The 15,959-nt window shown below is 44.8% G+C and overlaps 1 protein-coding gene across 1 annotated transcript in view; it reads left to right on the forward strand.

The window, feature by feature from the left end:
- LOC132598324 (uncharacterized) overlaps positions 1–15,959 on the forward strand; it is a 75,229-nt gene that overhangs the window by 51,922 nt on the left and 7,348 nt on the right. Inside the window, exon 3 of the mRNA XM_060310139.1 lies at positions 10,348–10,473. Coding sequence (XP_060166122.1) covers positions 10,348–10,473 — 126 coding nt within the window. The remainder of the gene's footprint in view (positions 1–10,347; positions 10,474–15,959) is intronic.

A 15,959-nucleotide genomic window follows, 5' to 3' on the forward strand; every position in this document is an offset into this window, starting at 1 on the left:
CTGGCAGAGAAAACCGAAACCCCTGACGTTTGCTCGTTATTGGGATTTATTGTTTTGGATTCTGGAGAAGTGTTAGCTCAGCAAAAATGAGGTCACTCAAACCAATCCGCAAGGTAGGTGCTTCTTTAATGGAAAAAAATAAAACAGAGAAGAAGAAGAAAAAGAACCCCCTATATTTTTCCTATGGTTGTAAAATATTATGAGATGAATTAGGAGTCAGATAGGAGTTTTCTTGGAGAATTTCTGATAAAAATATGTTGTTTAGACTCAAACAACACCAGTGCAATCCACCAAACCACAGAGAGTTGGGATGATGATAGCTTTCTATTTTTAAATTCAGTATTTCCAGTTTACAGAACACTAAAGAATAGAGCATAACAAACCCCATGGACCTGTCATTCGGTTTGTCAAATCCTAATACTTTTGTCAAACGTCCTGTAGTTTAAAAGAAAGAAAACACGACAGATAAAATTGAAGCCTTAACATACCAATTCTGGCTGCATTTTCTCATCTCCCTCCCAGGAGGTAGCTATTCTTCCAAACTTGGTCATTCTGAGGAATGTGTGTGTATGTATATATATATATATATATATATATATATATATATATATACATACACACATATATGTATATAGAATGCTGTATTTATAAATAGAAAGCTATCATCCCAACTCTCTATGGTTTGGGGGTAATAGTATTGATATTATACTATTATACTGTGACGATCCATTTGCAATTGGCTTTCTCTTTAAAATTCTTATGTTTTATGTGTGTGCATGTGTACAAACACATTATATATATGTGTACGCACAGATACATATACGTGTATCTGTATGTGTATACACATATGTACAGCCACATACATACAGTCAGGAGTAGGAGTTCTGATTTGCAGGACAAGCGCGGCTTCAACTTCACTACATATCCCTAAATTGTACCCCCAAAGGGTGATGCCGATTTACCCTCCCATCAGCAATGTGTGAGCGTTCCTCTTCTCTACATCGTCTCCAAAAATGCCTGACATTTTCATCCTGGCACATGTTCACAGCTGAATCCTCTTTCGTGAGCATTTTTCTAGGTTTTGGCAGACGTGTTACACACATTAAGTTCCTGGGAGAGGGGCTGGCAGGGCTGGCAGGGCTGAGTACGTCAGAGCTCTTCAGCATCAGGCTTTTGGAGAGATTATTCCTGTTCCAGGGAGAAGACTATCCTGATAAAATTTCTGGCACAGAGGATAAAACCATTTTTGCTAGTAATGGCGTCCTCTCTTGTGATGCGTCCTGAACGCTCGACTTACAGAACACGGGCGCCCATTTGCTGGGTCAGTCCTCATGGTGTGGAAGCTGATTGAGAGGCAAGAGGACACAACTGGGAGGGAAGGAGCCTATGAAACTTTGGGAGAAGGAATGAAGCAGACCTTGAGTCCTCTGTTTTATAGAGGGACAGGGTAAGTTGGGAGGGGCTGTTCTAAACAAAAAGTCCATTGGAGGAAACTGGGAGATTGATGTATAGTGGCCTTTCATTGGCTGAGTTGTGATGGTCTCTCATTGGCTGAGCTGTTGCTAGGCATAGAGAAAATTTTTCTTCCTTCTGCTGCAGGTGGTAACGTAGTGTCATTTCCTGATGGAGATGCAGAATTTGTCTCTTCCTCTTGGGATCTGTATTGACATTTAGTGGTATGTGCATGAGAGCTCCCCTTTCTGGTCTTCCGACTCCATCTCAGTGAGGTTTCCCTTTATTAATTTGCACAGTAGGAAATATGATGGTTTTCTCGGAATTGCAGAAGTGTGAATGCATTTCTTCTTTTTGACTTTTCTGTGCTTTCTAACTGTTATACAACTAACACTAATTATGCAACATAATTAAAAACTTATGCTTTAAAGTGGCTATATCTCTTTACCAACTAGAGTTTGGTGAGCTTTTAGGTACCTCTTAGATTATACTTGCACTATGAAAATTGAGAGAGTCATGATCTTTTCTTAATGATTTTTTAAACCGTAATGAAGTAACATTGAAGTGAACTAACAAGCACAATGTGTGCAGTTTGCTGTTCTGACATGTAAACACCCAAAGCTACATCATCGCAATGAAGATAAGAAATATCTCTATTGCCCCCAGAAGTTCCTCATACCTATTTTTACTCATCCAGCCTCATCCCCAGGCAGCTACTGATCGATTGGTATCAGTAGCTAGATACCAAGCTAGATTGGTTTGCTTCTCCCAGAACTTTATACCAGTGGGCATTATGAAATCTAATTTGCATGGCTTCTTTCACTCAGTATAATGATTTTGAGACTCACCGATGTTTTCTCCTTTTTCTTGCCGATTATACTCCATTAGATGGACATACCAAAATGTGTTTTTCCATTCATCTGTCAATAGACATTGGAGTTGTCTCTAGTTTTTGGTTTCAAAAATAAAGCCGCTATGAACATTCGTAAACAAGTCTTTGTGGGCATGTGCGTTTTTTTGCTCTTAGGTAAACAAGAGGAATATGTCAGTCATATTTACTTAACATTAAAAAACGCTAAACTGTTTTCCAAAGTTGTTGGCCATTTAATAGTTCCACCAGCAGTATGTCAGAGTTCCACTTGTATGGCATCTTTGCCAACAGTTGGCAAGGTCAGTTTGTTTGTTTTAAAATTTAGCCATGAGAATAGGTTTGCTGTGTTATCTCGTTTTGATACTAATGTGCATTTGTCTATTGTCTAATGATTTTGAACATCTGTGCTTACTGACAACTCATGTTTCTTCTTTATAAAGTGTCTTTTCACATTCTTTGTCCACGTTCTTATTGGGTTGTTTCTTTTGTTGATTTTGTTGTTGATTTTAAGAGCTCTTTTTTTTTTTTTTTTGCGGTACGCTGGCCTCTCACTGTTGTGGCCTCTCCCGTTGCGGAGCACAGGCTCCGGACGCGCAGGCTCAGCAGCCATGGCTTACGGGCCCAGCCGCTCCGTGGCATGTGGGATCTTCCCAGACCGGGGCACGAACCCACGTCCCCTGCATCGGCAGGCGGACTCTCAACCACCGCGCCACCAAGGAAGCCCTTAAGAGCTCTTTATAGATTGTCTTCATCTGATACAAGTGTTGTGAATATTTTCTCTAAGTTGGTTGCTTGCTTTTTTGATTTCTTAATGGTATTTTAAAAAGATCAAAACTTTAACATTTTTATGAAGTCTAATACATTTTTTTGTGATTCATACATTTAGTGTTTTATCTAAGAAATATTTCCATAGCCAAATTTGCCCCCAAAATGCCATATATTTTCTTCTAGAAATTTTATACCTTTACAAGATTGTATTTAGTTATATGATACATTTATGTTTTATCTGTGGTATGAAATAAGGGTTTTTTTTTCTAATATGGATAGCTAGTTGATCCATCACCATTTGTTGAAAAAACTTTCTTCTCTCTATTGAATTCTCTTGGCACCTTTGTCAAAAATCAGGACCATTCATAGATGGATCTATCTCTGAGTACTATCCTGTGATGTTGATGATTATATGTATTTTTTTTTAATGTATCTGCCCTGAGTATTGTAACTTCAGAGTAAGTCTTGAAATCAAATAAGTCCTCCAACTTTTCTCTGGTTTGGGTTGTTTTGTTTTGTGGTTGTTTGAATTTCCATGAGAATTGTAGAATCAGTTGGTGAATTTCTACCAACAGCCTGCTGGAATTTGTATGTGGATTACTTGAATTTATAGATCAGTATGGGGAGAATTAACATCTTAATCATACTGAAGTTTTCCACTTCAATGAACATGGTATACATTTCTATATATGTAGGTCTTTTTTTTTTTTTAGCATTTTTTTAAAATTTATTTTTACCTGCATTGGGTCTTCATTGCTGGGCCCAGGCTTCCTCTCTAGTTGCGGCAAGCGGGGGCTACTCTTCATTGAGGTTCACGGACTTCTCATTGCAGTAGCTTCTCTTGTTGCGGAGCATGAGCTCTAGGTGCGAGGGCTTCAGTAGTTGTGGCACATGGCCCCTAGAGCATGCGGGTTTCAGTAGTTGCGGTGCGTGGGCTCAGTAGTTGTGGCTCATGAGCTCTAGAGCGCAGGCTCAGTAGTTGTGGCTTAGTTGCTCCGTGGCATGTGGGATCTTCCCGGACCAGGGATCAAACCCATGTCCCCTGCAATGGCAGGCAGATTCTTAACCACTGTGCCACCAGGGAAATCCCTATGTAGGTCTTCTTTAATTTCTCTCAGCAGTGTTTTGTAGCATCCAAGTCCCAAATGTATCTGTTAGACTTATTCCTAGGTATTTTATATTTTGGGTCTTCTATGACTTTTAAAAAATTTCATTTTCCAATTGGCTGCTGCAAGTAAATCCAACTGATTATTTTTTAATCTTGTATGCATAACCTTGCAGAAATCTTTTTAAAAATTAGTAACCATTTTGTAGATTCCCTGGGATTTTCTATCACCTGTAAATAAGGACAATTTCATGTCTTTTTTTTTTTAATTAATAAATTTATTTATTTATTTATTTTTGGGTGTGTTGGGTCTTTGTTTCTGTGCGAGGGCTTTCTCTAGTTGCGGCGAACGGGGGCCACTCTTCATCGTGGTGCACGGGTCTCTCACTGTCGTGGCCTCTCTTGTTGCGGAGCACAGGCTCCAGACACGCAGGCTCAGTAGTTGTGGCTCACGGGCCTAGTTGCTCCGTGGCATGTGGGATCTTCCCAGACCAGGGCTCGAACCTGTGTCCCCTGCATTGGCAGGCAGATTCTCAACCACTGTGCCACCAGGGAAGCCCAACAATTTCATGTCTTGCTGACTGCCAGACCGATTTTCCTTATGTTATGACATTTTATTTTATGTTATTTTGTATTTTAAAATTGTTATGTTATTCTATTCTACTCTATTTTAGAATTAATAGAATAATTCTTTTTTTTTTTTTTTTTTTTTGCAGTGGCTAAAATCTTCAGAACAATGTTGAATAAAAGTACTGTAGTGAGAGCAAGTATCCTTGCCTTGGTTCTGATCTCGGGGGGCTGGGGGGGAACAACTCAGTCTTTCATCGTTGAGTCTGATGTTTATTAAGATGTAACATAACTGTCCATTTCCATTCCTTTGGGTGGGGTATCCTATCCTATTCCTATTTTCTTAGAGCTTTTATTATGGATAGTACTAGGAGTAGGGCCATTTCTAAGAAATCTGCTTAGAAAAGCTGGTGTGGAATTCCAGGCCGACTTGTCAACCTTCCCAGTTTCCCATGAACCATCTCTGGCTCTGGAACATTTCCACCCTTGGCTGATAAACCAAATCGTTCTAAGTGATGATTATAAGGTCCTGCTCTGTCTCCAAGGGGGAGAGGAGAGCTTGCAGATGGAAGCAGTAAATTAGCACACTAATCTGCCTTTTTGGCAGAGGGAACCTACTGGGACAGAACACAGTCTAATCTCCTAGGATGGAAGGGGCCTCCACACTGTGATTTTATGTCCACATCAGAGTTTGCCTGTGACTCTCCCTTACGAGCCTAGTCAGTATTTACATTGCAGATGTAGTCATGCAAAACAGTCAGATTTTTTTTGAGTAGTGGGTTGGGACAGGGTATGAGAAGGCTGTCCTTGGTGCTGAATTTCAAGCTGGCTCTCACCTTTCTATTCCTTTGACCTGCCAAGTTTTGAGGAAATGGTCCCAGAGCTCTGGCCTTTCCGGGTGTGGCCGCATCAGCTGTCATCTCTAGGAGGGTGTGCTGACCGACCCTGCTCGGCGTAGTGATGAGTCTATGGTAGGAGGAAACTGCGATTAACTTAGAAGAGAGAGGATCTCCATGGAGGACTCACCATTCTGAATCCCCACACTGTAAAGGGCAGTGAAACTCAACTAAAGAGGAACACTGATCTATAGATTTCTAAGGCACTACTGGGTCTCCTGTACCATCAGCTCCCGAGGGCGCGACCGTGGTCAAATGTTCCAAAAATTCTCATGGTGCTCAGCACAGGGCTTCACACACCGTCAGTGCAAGAATCTTACAATGAAATTTCCTGAGAATCAGGCGTGTAAGGTGGATGAGTGAATGGGGTGGGGTGTAAGCAAAATTTTAAGGAATAACAGAGACAGATGACCTAGAGAACACTTTTCCATTTAAATAAAAGAGGCACCAGGACTGATTCCAACTGATGGTTTACATGTGGGGATGGGAGTGCAGGATGGCCAGACCCTCCAATTTCTTTTTTAAGACAAGCAAAAACCAACTGGCCATTTATAAAATGTCCAACAAGCAAACAAACAAAAAGTACATTTGCAACCTTTGGAGGTGGTTATTTGTCAATCCTAGCCCTCTTAGAGAGCACAGGCTATGCATTTTTCTTTGTTTTTTTCATCTCTGAAGCCTCCAGAGCTGCTACAACGATGCTAAGTGTAGGACCGCGAGGACTGGGTTTGGGGGTCCCCAGGGAGTGGTTGGCAGGGTCCTTGCAGCATCTGTAAACGTGTCTCAGGGTCCTGCCATATTGTTTTAAAATCCTGTACAGATGGGACCTGGTCTGGCTGAGACTTGAGGGTCCGTTACCCTCACTGACCAAGACATTGAAACAGGGCACCTGAGCCACCGCACAGCTGAAAGGAGGGTGTGAAATAGTCTCTGGGCCCAAGGAAACACGTGCTGGCCCCAGGGCGTCACTGCAGGCGACGCTGGTGGGTGGCTGCCCACAGCGTCCTCCCAACGTTGAGGATGGTTGTAGGAAGTTCATGAGAGGAACCCAATATGCTGAGATTGAAGCCAAATCCAGCCTCTGCACCCCAGCACCGAATTAAATCTCAGAGACAGGGTTTTGGGTAAAGTAGACAAGAATAGCTTCATTGCTTTTCCAGGCAAAGGGGGCCACAGCGGGCTAACTGTGGGTCCCAACCTGGAGGAGGCAGGGAGCAGTTTTATAGCAATGGTTCAAAGAGGAGGGCGTGGTCAACTCGTGGACCTTCTTCTGATTGGTTGGTGGGGACGTAATCGGGAGTCGGCATCACCAACCTTCTGTGCATAAGTGAAAAGAAACGTCTAAAAGGATAGACATTAAACTGACAACACTGCTTACCCAGAAGTGACAGTGACTGAAGGAGAAGGGTCAGGAGAGACTGACTTCATCTGTAATGCTTGCGTTTTATAGCACAAATGTAGTCATGCAATACTTTTGTAAAGAAAAATATTTAAAGATTAATACATTATAAAGAAAAAACCAAATATTTTTCAGTTTAATACAGATTTTTAAGAGTTTAGATTAATATTCCTTCAAACATTTCTCCCACAACAGTACCATTAATTATAAGCCCTTTCTCATGGCCTAGAACAGATGAATCTAAATACTTATTATTTGCCAGTGAACATTGTGAAGTATTATTGTGACTACATTAATTATAAAACAAATTGAAATTATTACAAAGGAGAAAACATTTATATATGCTCTGTTGTGGGCCAGGAGCTGAGCTGGGTGCATTACAAACCGGTCTGGGGTCTACGTGCTTGTGGGCAGCCAACAGTTAACTTCTCCCACCTGATGGGGGTTTCAGTATCTGCAACATGGCTCAAAGATATTGTTCTGTGTATCCCTTGAGGGGGAGCCAGGACCTGCCCCAAGGCTGCACTCTTGTCTCCTGACTGCTCCTCCCTTGTCTCTGCATCCCATCTCTTCCTTTACTAACAACTGCTTGAACCTGCCCGTTGGAACTCAGGGAAGGTCATGGAGGCTGAATGAAGCCTATTTCCTGTAATCAAGAAACGGGGGACACAGAAAGGCTTTTGTGCCCAGGAGCCCCACAGGGTCCTGCTCAGTATCAAGATGGGTTCACAGATTGTAGAGACTGGACCTCCCTGATACTGGACCTCATGGATTCTTCTGATTGTAAAGCCCTCTGTGAATGTGGCTTTATCAGAATGACAAACCCCTGTATCGAAGTTCTCAACTGGGGTGATTCTGCCACCAGATCAGGCTTAGCGATGTCTGCAGACGTCTTTGGCATTCTCCCCGAGGGTGAGGAGATTGCTATTGGCACTCATTGGGTAGAGGCCACGCCAGCACCCGACCCTGCAGAGGACAGCCCTTCATGACAGGGAATCGCGTCTGGCCCCAGAGGTCAGCGGCACACAGGTGAAGAGAGCCTGCCCCAATCATCCCAGGACCATGTTATGTTGTGGTCACTCTGGTTAATTTGCATACAGGGACCTCGTGTAAGTGTTTATTCAGGTTTGTAAGTAGAACTCGGTGAAGACAGTGAATTCAGCCCTTTGGTGAGGGGGCTATAGAAACTCTCTGGATCATTCTGTATCTGCACCGGCTGGAATCGGTCTGTGGACCTCCAGCTTGCACGAGCTGCTTTCTGCATTGTTCCTTCCACAAAGGGCTGAGCTAATTTCTCTTTAGCGTCAAGAGGTTTCCATTGAGCTCCAACATGGATCCTGTTCTCTAGGAGTGTGAACATCGATGGCCTGGTTTGGGTCTCAGTAGCGGTTCCAGTTTCCATCCGGCCAACACTGTACTGACTCTTCCTTCAGCCACTCCAGCTGAGCCTGGACCACTTTTCTAGCCTAGAGGTTCAGTGCACAGACAACTGGCTACCACTTACTAGGCTTCTCCCATTGGGGAAGCTGCGAAATGCCTGTGTATTCGTTTTCACATCTGCAAAATGGGATCGGTATTAATATTCAGTTCACATGTTGGTTGCAAAGATGACATTAGTTAATTCAGTGCCTAGAACAGTGCTGGAAAATGCTAAGTATATGCTCTTTATTCATCATCGCCATTATCTTCTACAGGCAAGTTCTTTATCAGGGGAATTGCTGGCGAATAATCAAAATAACAACACGATAAAATCTTACTATTTTGTGGCATTTCTCAACATCATTGGGCAGATCCTCAGGCATCTTCCAGCGTGAAGGACCCGAGGAGCGGGGTGGCGGGGTGAAGTACTCTCTTACTTTAGCTCAGATAAGGACCGACTTTGTAGAGTCCTGTAAGGAAGGCCATGTCCCTCTGGACACAAGCTAGGTTTCGGGGGAGAAAGCGGACATTTCTTCCTTTTTCTACCAATTCTACCACCTTCTGAAAAGTATGGACTTGGGACATAATTTTAAGAAAATAATTCTTTGAAAAAAATAGCTCTGAAAAGCCAGCTAATTTTAATCCTCTAATGAAGTTTTCTAGACCTAAAGGAGGGTTGTACTATGTGCCTGGAGGGAAATTATAAAAAAGGAGGCAGGGCAGTCTCTGCCTGCGGCCTGCTGAGCCACCAGCACGTCCATGCAAATACCAATCAGGGAATCATTAGACGCTGGGGCTGAGAGAAGGAGAAACCTGTTAGCGTTCTTTCCTCTTTGGGACTGAACCCTGCTGTGGTGATGAACAATTGTCCTGCGAAGAATGAATCTTGGAAAGGCTCCTTGTCCCTCCAGAGATGTTTCAGATGGCAGCCCTGAGCCCACTGCTTTAAGGAGAAGGCTCCAGTCTCTTTTTAATACTTGTCGACTAAAAAAAAGAAAGTACAACCTAAAAGTTGAGACTCGTGTCTTCTTTGGCAGACAACACTGAGGACTTAAGCCCGGGACACAGCGTCTCAGAGAGCTCTGAGGGACTGCTCTGAAGAGGCCAGGGGGAAGAGTCAGGATGTGCAGGAGTTTTTGCAATAAAGACCAGGTCATCGGAACATCGGAAGATTACTGTTCATGGAAGAAAATCGGATATCTCACGTTAAGGAATTTAGCACTTTTCTTTGTATGGGGAGATGCAAGAGTCTAGGCTCACGGACACCCTTCCTTTGATGTGCACCTCAGCTCTCTGGGGCCAGCATCCTGTGCTTTCTTATCCGGAGTCTCCTCGGGGTGCATGTCGAGGGGAGACTGCAGTGGCTGAGGGCTTGTTGGAGGGGCATCCTGTTTGTTTCTTTTTTTTTTTTTTTGGGCCGTGCCTTGTGACTTGTGGGATCTCAGTTCCCCAACCAGGGATTGAACCCGGGCCATGCCAGTGAAAGCCTGGAATCCTAACCACTAGGCCACCAGGGAACTCCCCAGGGCATCCTGTTTCTATGCTGACTTCCCTCAGGGCTCACCCCTGAGGCAGCTGTAATGTGATGGCTTGATGCCTGCAGCATGGTGTGTTTACCAGTACGGCAGGCAATATTTTTCATTCACATACTCTCTACAGGTGTCTCTGAAAACGGAGAAATAACATTTTCAGTTGGCAGGCAATTCCCATTCATGACCACTGACCCTTATAAGCGAAGCCCAAAGAGAGTGTGTTTGTCTTTTTCAAGGAACATGGAAAAGCCAGAACTCAAAATAAGTGATGAGGTTTGTTGAGTGAATACAAAAGCCAGTGATACCTCTGCCGCTTTCGATTCTTTCTGTTAAGGAAGAAGGGATGAAGAACAGAGAGAAGGAGAGAGAAAGCCCTTGCATCAGGTCCTGACAGCATCATCAGACAGGGTGAGTAGGATCTGCCCCAGCCAGCACCTTCCTGGGACGTTCCAGCAGGAAAGCAGGTGAGGATGGGAAATGGTACCTTGCAGTCATTCAGTGGGCTCTGAGCCAGCTCACTGTGTTTAATTAAACATGGATGTAGCACATGATGTATACAGATCCAAACAGAGATGTCTGCAGGGGAAACAACAGCTTTTACTTAATACTTAGCAGGCACATGGCCAGCACAGGCTGCTGAAAGCTCGGTCATTCCATTACAGGCTGTTTCTCTGTGCTAAAGGCAGAGGCAGGCAGGTTAGGAAGCAGATACTCCTGCCTGGGGCTGCTTAAGGCCCGATGGAGACATGGGCCCGGTTGTCACTTCGGCTGTTGTCTGTCTCTGGGCAGGGCAGGTTGAAGAGCAGATAGGCTGGACGAGAAGCAGGAGAGAAGCCCTCCTTAAGTGGATGGTTTTGGGATTCGGGAAAACCTAGCTTCAAGTGCCTGCTTTGCCCCTTACAGGCTACAGGCACTGGGCGAGTCTCTCCATCTCCCTGAGCCTCAACATTCCCACCCGGTTCCGGGGGTGATACTGCCCGGCTCAGAGGGCACGTCAGAGCCCCTGGGGATTAGTGGACAGGATAAATTGTAGAAGGAGCCGCGTCGTTGCCAGGCTTTCGCTAAGCGCGCGCGCCTGCCTCACCGCAGGCGATGTGCGTTTTGGGTTCTGTGCTCTGGGGAGACCCTGTGTATCTCTAGTTTTATCATCCACCACTGTGATAGGAAGGGGTTAAAGCAGGGAGGTCTGATCGTAGGTGCATCCAGACTGTAGTTTTCAAACACACATGCTTATTCATACAGAACAGCTGCTGTGTCTGCGTGCAATTCTGTGAGAGCTCTAGTTTGATGAAAGGGGGACCCACCGTGGTCCCTGACAGGCAGAATTCAGGCTGGGAGAGCATGCGCCGTGGGACAAGCCAGGCAGGCATTTGCATCCTGGTTCTTCTACATCCCAGCTGTGGTGTCCTTGTGAAGTTACCCAAATCCTTCAAGCATCAGTTTCTTCATTGACAGAATTCACTAAGTACGTTATTCGGTGAATGCTTTCTGGGTCCTTATGACATCCAAGCGCTGTCCTAGGCACAGTGGGTAGAGCAGTAAACAAAACAAATGTGGTCCTTGACCTCACAGAACTAATAGCTTAGTGCTGTAGTATCTTTTCTTTTCTTTAAACATATTTATTGGAATATAATTCTTTACAGTGGTGTGTTAGTTTCTGCTTTATAACAAAGTGAATCAACTATACATATACATATATCCCCATATCTCCTCCCTCTTGCATCTCCCTCCCACCCTCCCTTTTTGTTCTGCAGATCCTTTTGGTGTCTGATGGAAGCTGTAGACTCATCTCACATTAATGCTTTTTTTTTTTGCGGTACGCGGGCCTCTCACTGTTGTGGCCTCTCCCGTTGCGGAGCGCATGCTCCGGACGCGCAGGCTCAGCGGCCATGGCTCACGGGCCCAGCCGCTCCGCGGCATGTGGGATCTTCCCGGACCGGGGCACGAACCCGTGTCCCCTGCATTGGCAGGCAGACTCTCAACCACTGTGCCACCAGGGGAGCCCCACATTAATGCTTTTAAATGCATAAAATAAAGCACATAGCATTACAAAGGGAACGAATTATACTAGGATGTAGCATCAAAATCTGTGAAATAGTAAAACACGCACTTCTTTATCACTATGTTATAATAGTAACAAGCTCTAGTGGCAGGTCTAATAGCTACTATAATTTTGAAGTAGTGGTGAGTATAACTGACATTTTGAAACATCTGTTATAACTGTAATATGATATGAAAATATCTTTAATTTCTCCTGGTGACAAAGTCACAGACACTGCTAATACTACAATGTTTTGTTGCCTATATTTATAATAGAATATTTGAGGGAAATGTTACATTTACAGTAGAAGTCCACGGACATAAAATTATCATTTTTATTGCACCCAAGATTATGAAATCCATCCCTGGGCTCCCAAGTGTCTTCAGGTTAATAACCCTTAGAGTGTGAAGAGGTACACAATAGATAGATAAAAAATATATGCAATAGCAGGGTTTTAAAGTATTATAAATACAAATAAAGCAGGGAGGGGGGTACAGTGATGGGGGTGACGGTGGCACTTTATGAAAGTGGTCCTGGAAAGCTTCTCGGATAAGGTGGTACCTGAGCAGAGAGCTGAAGGAAGTGAAGGAGTGAGCAATGTTTTCATCTGGAAGGGAGCCTTTCCCGGGGGGGAGCAGGAAGTGCAAAGGCCCTGAGGTGCGGGTCATGTTTGGTGTGTTGCGAGAACGGTAAAGGTGTCGGTGTTCAGGGTGGGTTGAGCTAAGGGGAGAAGGGGGCGTGATCAGACCGTCCACATGGGCGCAGGCATACAGCGTGGGCTTACCAAATGGGGATGCTTGTACCCCCTTCAAAGTGCTGTTGGGGAACCAAATATGCTGAGTGACCGTGGACTTTGAGGTTTCCACGGTTGCTGACACCCCCGGGACAGGGTGCCGCGTGGCGTTCCAAGTGGGACCACGCAGACTACAGTGCTTTAAGCTGTGTCAAGGACTCTGTAAGAGGAGTTAAGTGCCCTTTCAGTTCCCTCTTTCTCTCTAACAGATTTTAACTGTTAGAGCAGTTTTAGGGTCATGGCAACATTGAATGGAAAGTCCAGAGAGTCCCTGAATACACCCCTGACACACACACACACACACACACACACACACACACAGTCTCCCCGACCTTCGACATCTACAGCAGAGTGACGCTTTTGCTACCGTCTGTGAGCCTACATTATTTAGCCACCACTGTCAACTCTGCTCCCTGTCGTTTCTGGTTGTTAGCTCAAGGAGTCACAGCTGCTTACTTAAGTGTCTTGGATAAGCGACAGGACCCACTTTCCACTGAATAGCCCTGTTTTTCTTTCGTGAAATTCAAGTTTCTTTTATCGATGACAAGTGGTACTGACATTTTCCATTGATGCAAAGGGAGACTTTATTTAAGAATACGTTTATTTAAGTGCAAATAAAGAAAGAAGGCAACTGAGAGGAAAATACGATGCGAGTGATAGTAGCTACACAGTGATGGCAGAGCTGTGAACGGTACGTGGATGCCTGGGGTGAGGGAAGTGTTGCTGTGGGTGTACAGAGCCAATGAAGCTGGCTGAGCGTAGGTGTGGCTGCTTCTCTGAGGTGGTGTCTGCTTAGAAAATCCAGCCTCTTCCCAGAACTGCTTCCCCAGATGCCACCTCAAGGATGGCCTGGCCCTAATCTAGGCGGTGGTTCAGGAGCTTTCTTTCCAGGCTTCCTGCTCTGGTGAAGAAGCCCATGCAGGGGGCACTGCTGCTCTTAGCACCGGCATCCTCCCACAGGGTTGATCCCAGCCGGAGGTGAGCCATCCAGGCCTGGGGTGGGGGGTCGGGGGTCACAGAAGATAAACATTCACCTGCTCAGGTACAGTGGTAGACGGTGGGTGGGGGTGAGAGGTCTTGTCTTGGAAGGGAACACACTGCTTAACACAGGAATTCGGGGGGTGTGAGGACACCAGGCTGGGGACTGAGGGAGGCTGTGCCCTATTCACTCTGAGGGTGTTTTTCTCTTCCACCAGCACTTCTGTTAGGTCTGCACTCCTGTCTACCTTGCTGTGTGACCTTGGGTGAAATACTCCCTGTCTCTGGGCCTCAATTTCCTTTTCTGGGAAAAGAGAGATTGAATCAGATGGTTTGTTTCTTTCATTTATTGTTGTTTTTGTTCTCCCAGTTTTTCTAATCCCCCACATATGCAATGTATCCCACCCTGTGTGTATCCTTCTGTAATTTTCTTCATGTCTATAGAAATGTATTCAGAGAGATTAGTTCAAGATGGCGGAGAAGAAGGACGTGTTCTCACTCCCTCTTGTGAGAGCACTGGAATCACAACTAACTGCTGAACAATCATCAACAGGAAGACACTGGAACTCACCAAAAAAGATAGCCCACATCCAAAGACAAAGGAAAAGCCACAATGAGACAGTAGGAGGGGCGCAATCACAATAAAATCAAATCCCATAACTGCTGGGTGGGTGACTCACAAACTGGAGAGGACTTATACCACAGAAGTCCACCCACTGGAGTGAAGGTTGTGAGTGCTACGTCAGGCTTCCCAACCTGGGGGTCCGGCAACGGGAGGAGGAATTCCTAGAGAATCAGACTTTGAAGGCTAGTGGGATTTGACTGCAAGACTTTGACAGGACTGGGGGAAACAGAGACTCCACTCTTGGAGGGCACACACAAACTACTGTGGGCATCGGGACCCAGGGGAGGAGCAGTGACCCCACAGGGGACTGAACCAGACCTACCTGCTAGTGTTGGAGGGTCTCCTGCTGAGGCGGGGGATGGCTGTGGCTCACTGTGGGGACAAGGTCACTGGCAGCAGAAGTTCTGGGAAGTACTCCTTGGCATGAGCCCTCCCAGAGTCCACCATTAGCCCCACCAGAGGGCCCAGGTAGGTTCCAGTGTTGGGTTGCCTCAGGCCAAACAACCAACAGGGAGGGAACTCAGCCCCACCCATCAGCAGACAAGTGGATTAAAGTTTTACTGAGCTCTGCCCACCAGAGCAACACCCAGCCCTACCCACCACCAGTCCCTTCCATCAAGAAGCTTGCACAAGCCTCTTAGATAGCCTCATCCACCAGAGGGAAGATAGCAGAAGCAAGAAGAACTACAATCCTGCAGCCTGTGGAACAAAAACCACATTCGCAGGAAGATAGACAAGATGAAAAGGCAGAGGACTTTGTACCAGATGATGGAACAAGATAAAACAACTGAATGAAGTGGAGATAGGCAACCTTCCAGAAAAAGAATTCAGAATAATGATAGTGAAGATGATCCAGGGCCTCGGAAAAAGAATGGAGGCAAAGATCAAGAAGATGCAAGAAATGTTTAACAAAGACCTAGAAGAATTAAAGAACAAACAAACAGAGATGAACAATACAATAACTGAAATGAAAAATACACTAGAAGGAATCAATAGCAGAATAACTGAGGCAGAAGAATGGAAAGGGACCTGGAAGACAAAATGGTGGAATTCACTGCCATGTAACAGAATAAAGAAAAAAGAATGAAAAGAAATAAAGACAGCCTAAGAGACCTCTGGGACAACATTAAATGCACCAACATTCACATTATAGGGGTCCCAGAAGGAAAAGAAAGAGAGAAAGGACACGAGAAAATATTTGTAGAGATAATAGTCGAAAACTTCCCTAACATGGGAAAGGAAATAGCCACCCAAGTCCAGGAAGCACAGAGTCCCAGTCAGGATAAACCCAAGGAGAAACATGCTGAGATGCATAGTAATCAAATTGACAAAAATTAAAGACAAAGAAAAATTATTAAAAGCAGCAAGGGAAAAACAACAAATAACATACAAGGGAACTCCCATAAGGTTAACAGCTGATTTCTCAGCAGAAACTCTACAAGCCAGAAGGGAGTGGCATGATATATTTAAAGTGATGAAAGGGAAGAACCTACAATCAAGATTATTCTACCCG

The sequence above is a fragment of the Globicephala melas genome, chromosome 13 (genome assembly GCF_963455315.2).
Source record: "Globicephala melas chromosome 13, mGloMel1.2, whole genome shotgun sequence".
Classification (NCBI taxonomy): Eukaryota; Metazoa; Chordata; class Mammalia; order Artiodactyla; family Delphinidae; genus Globicephala; species Globicephala melas.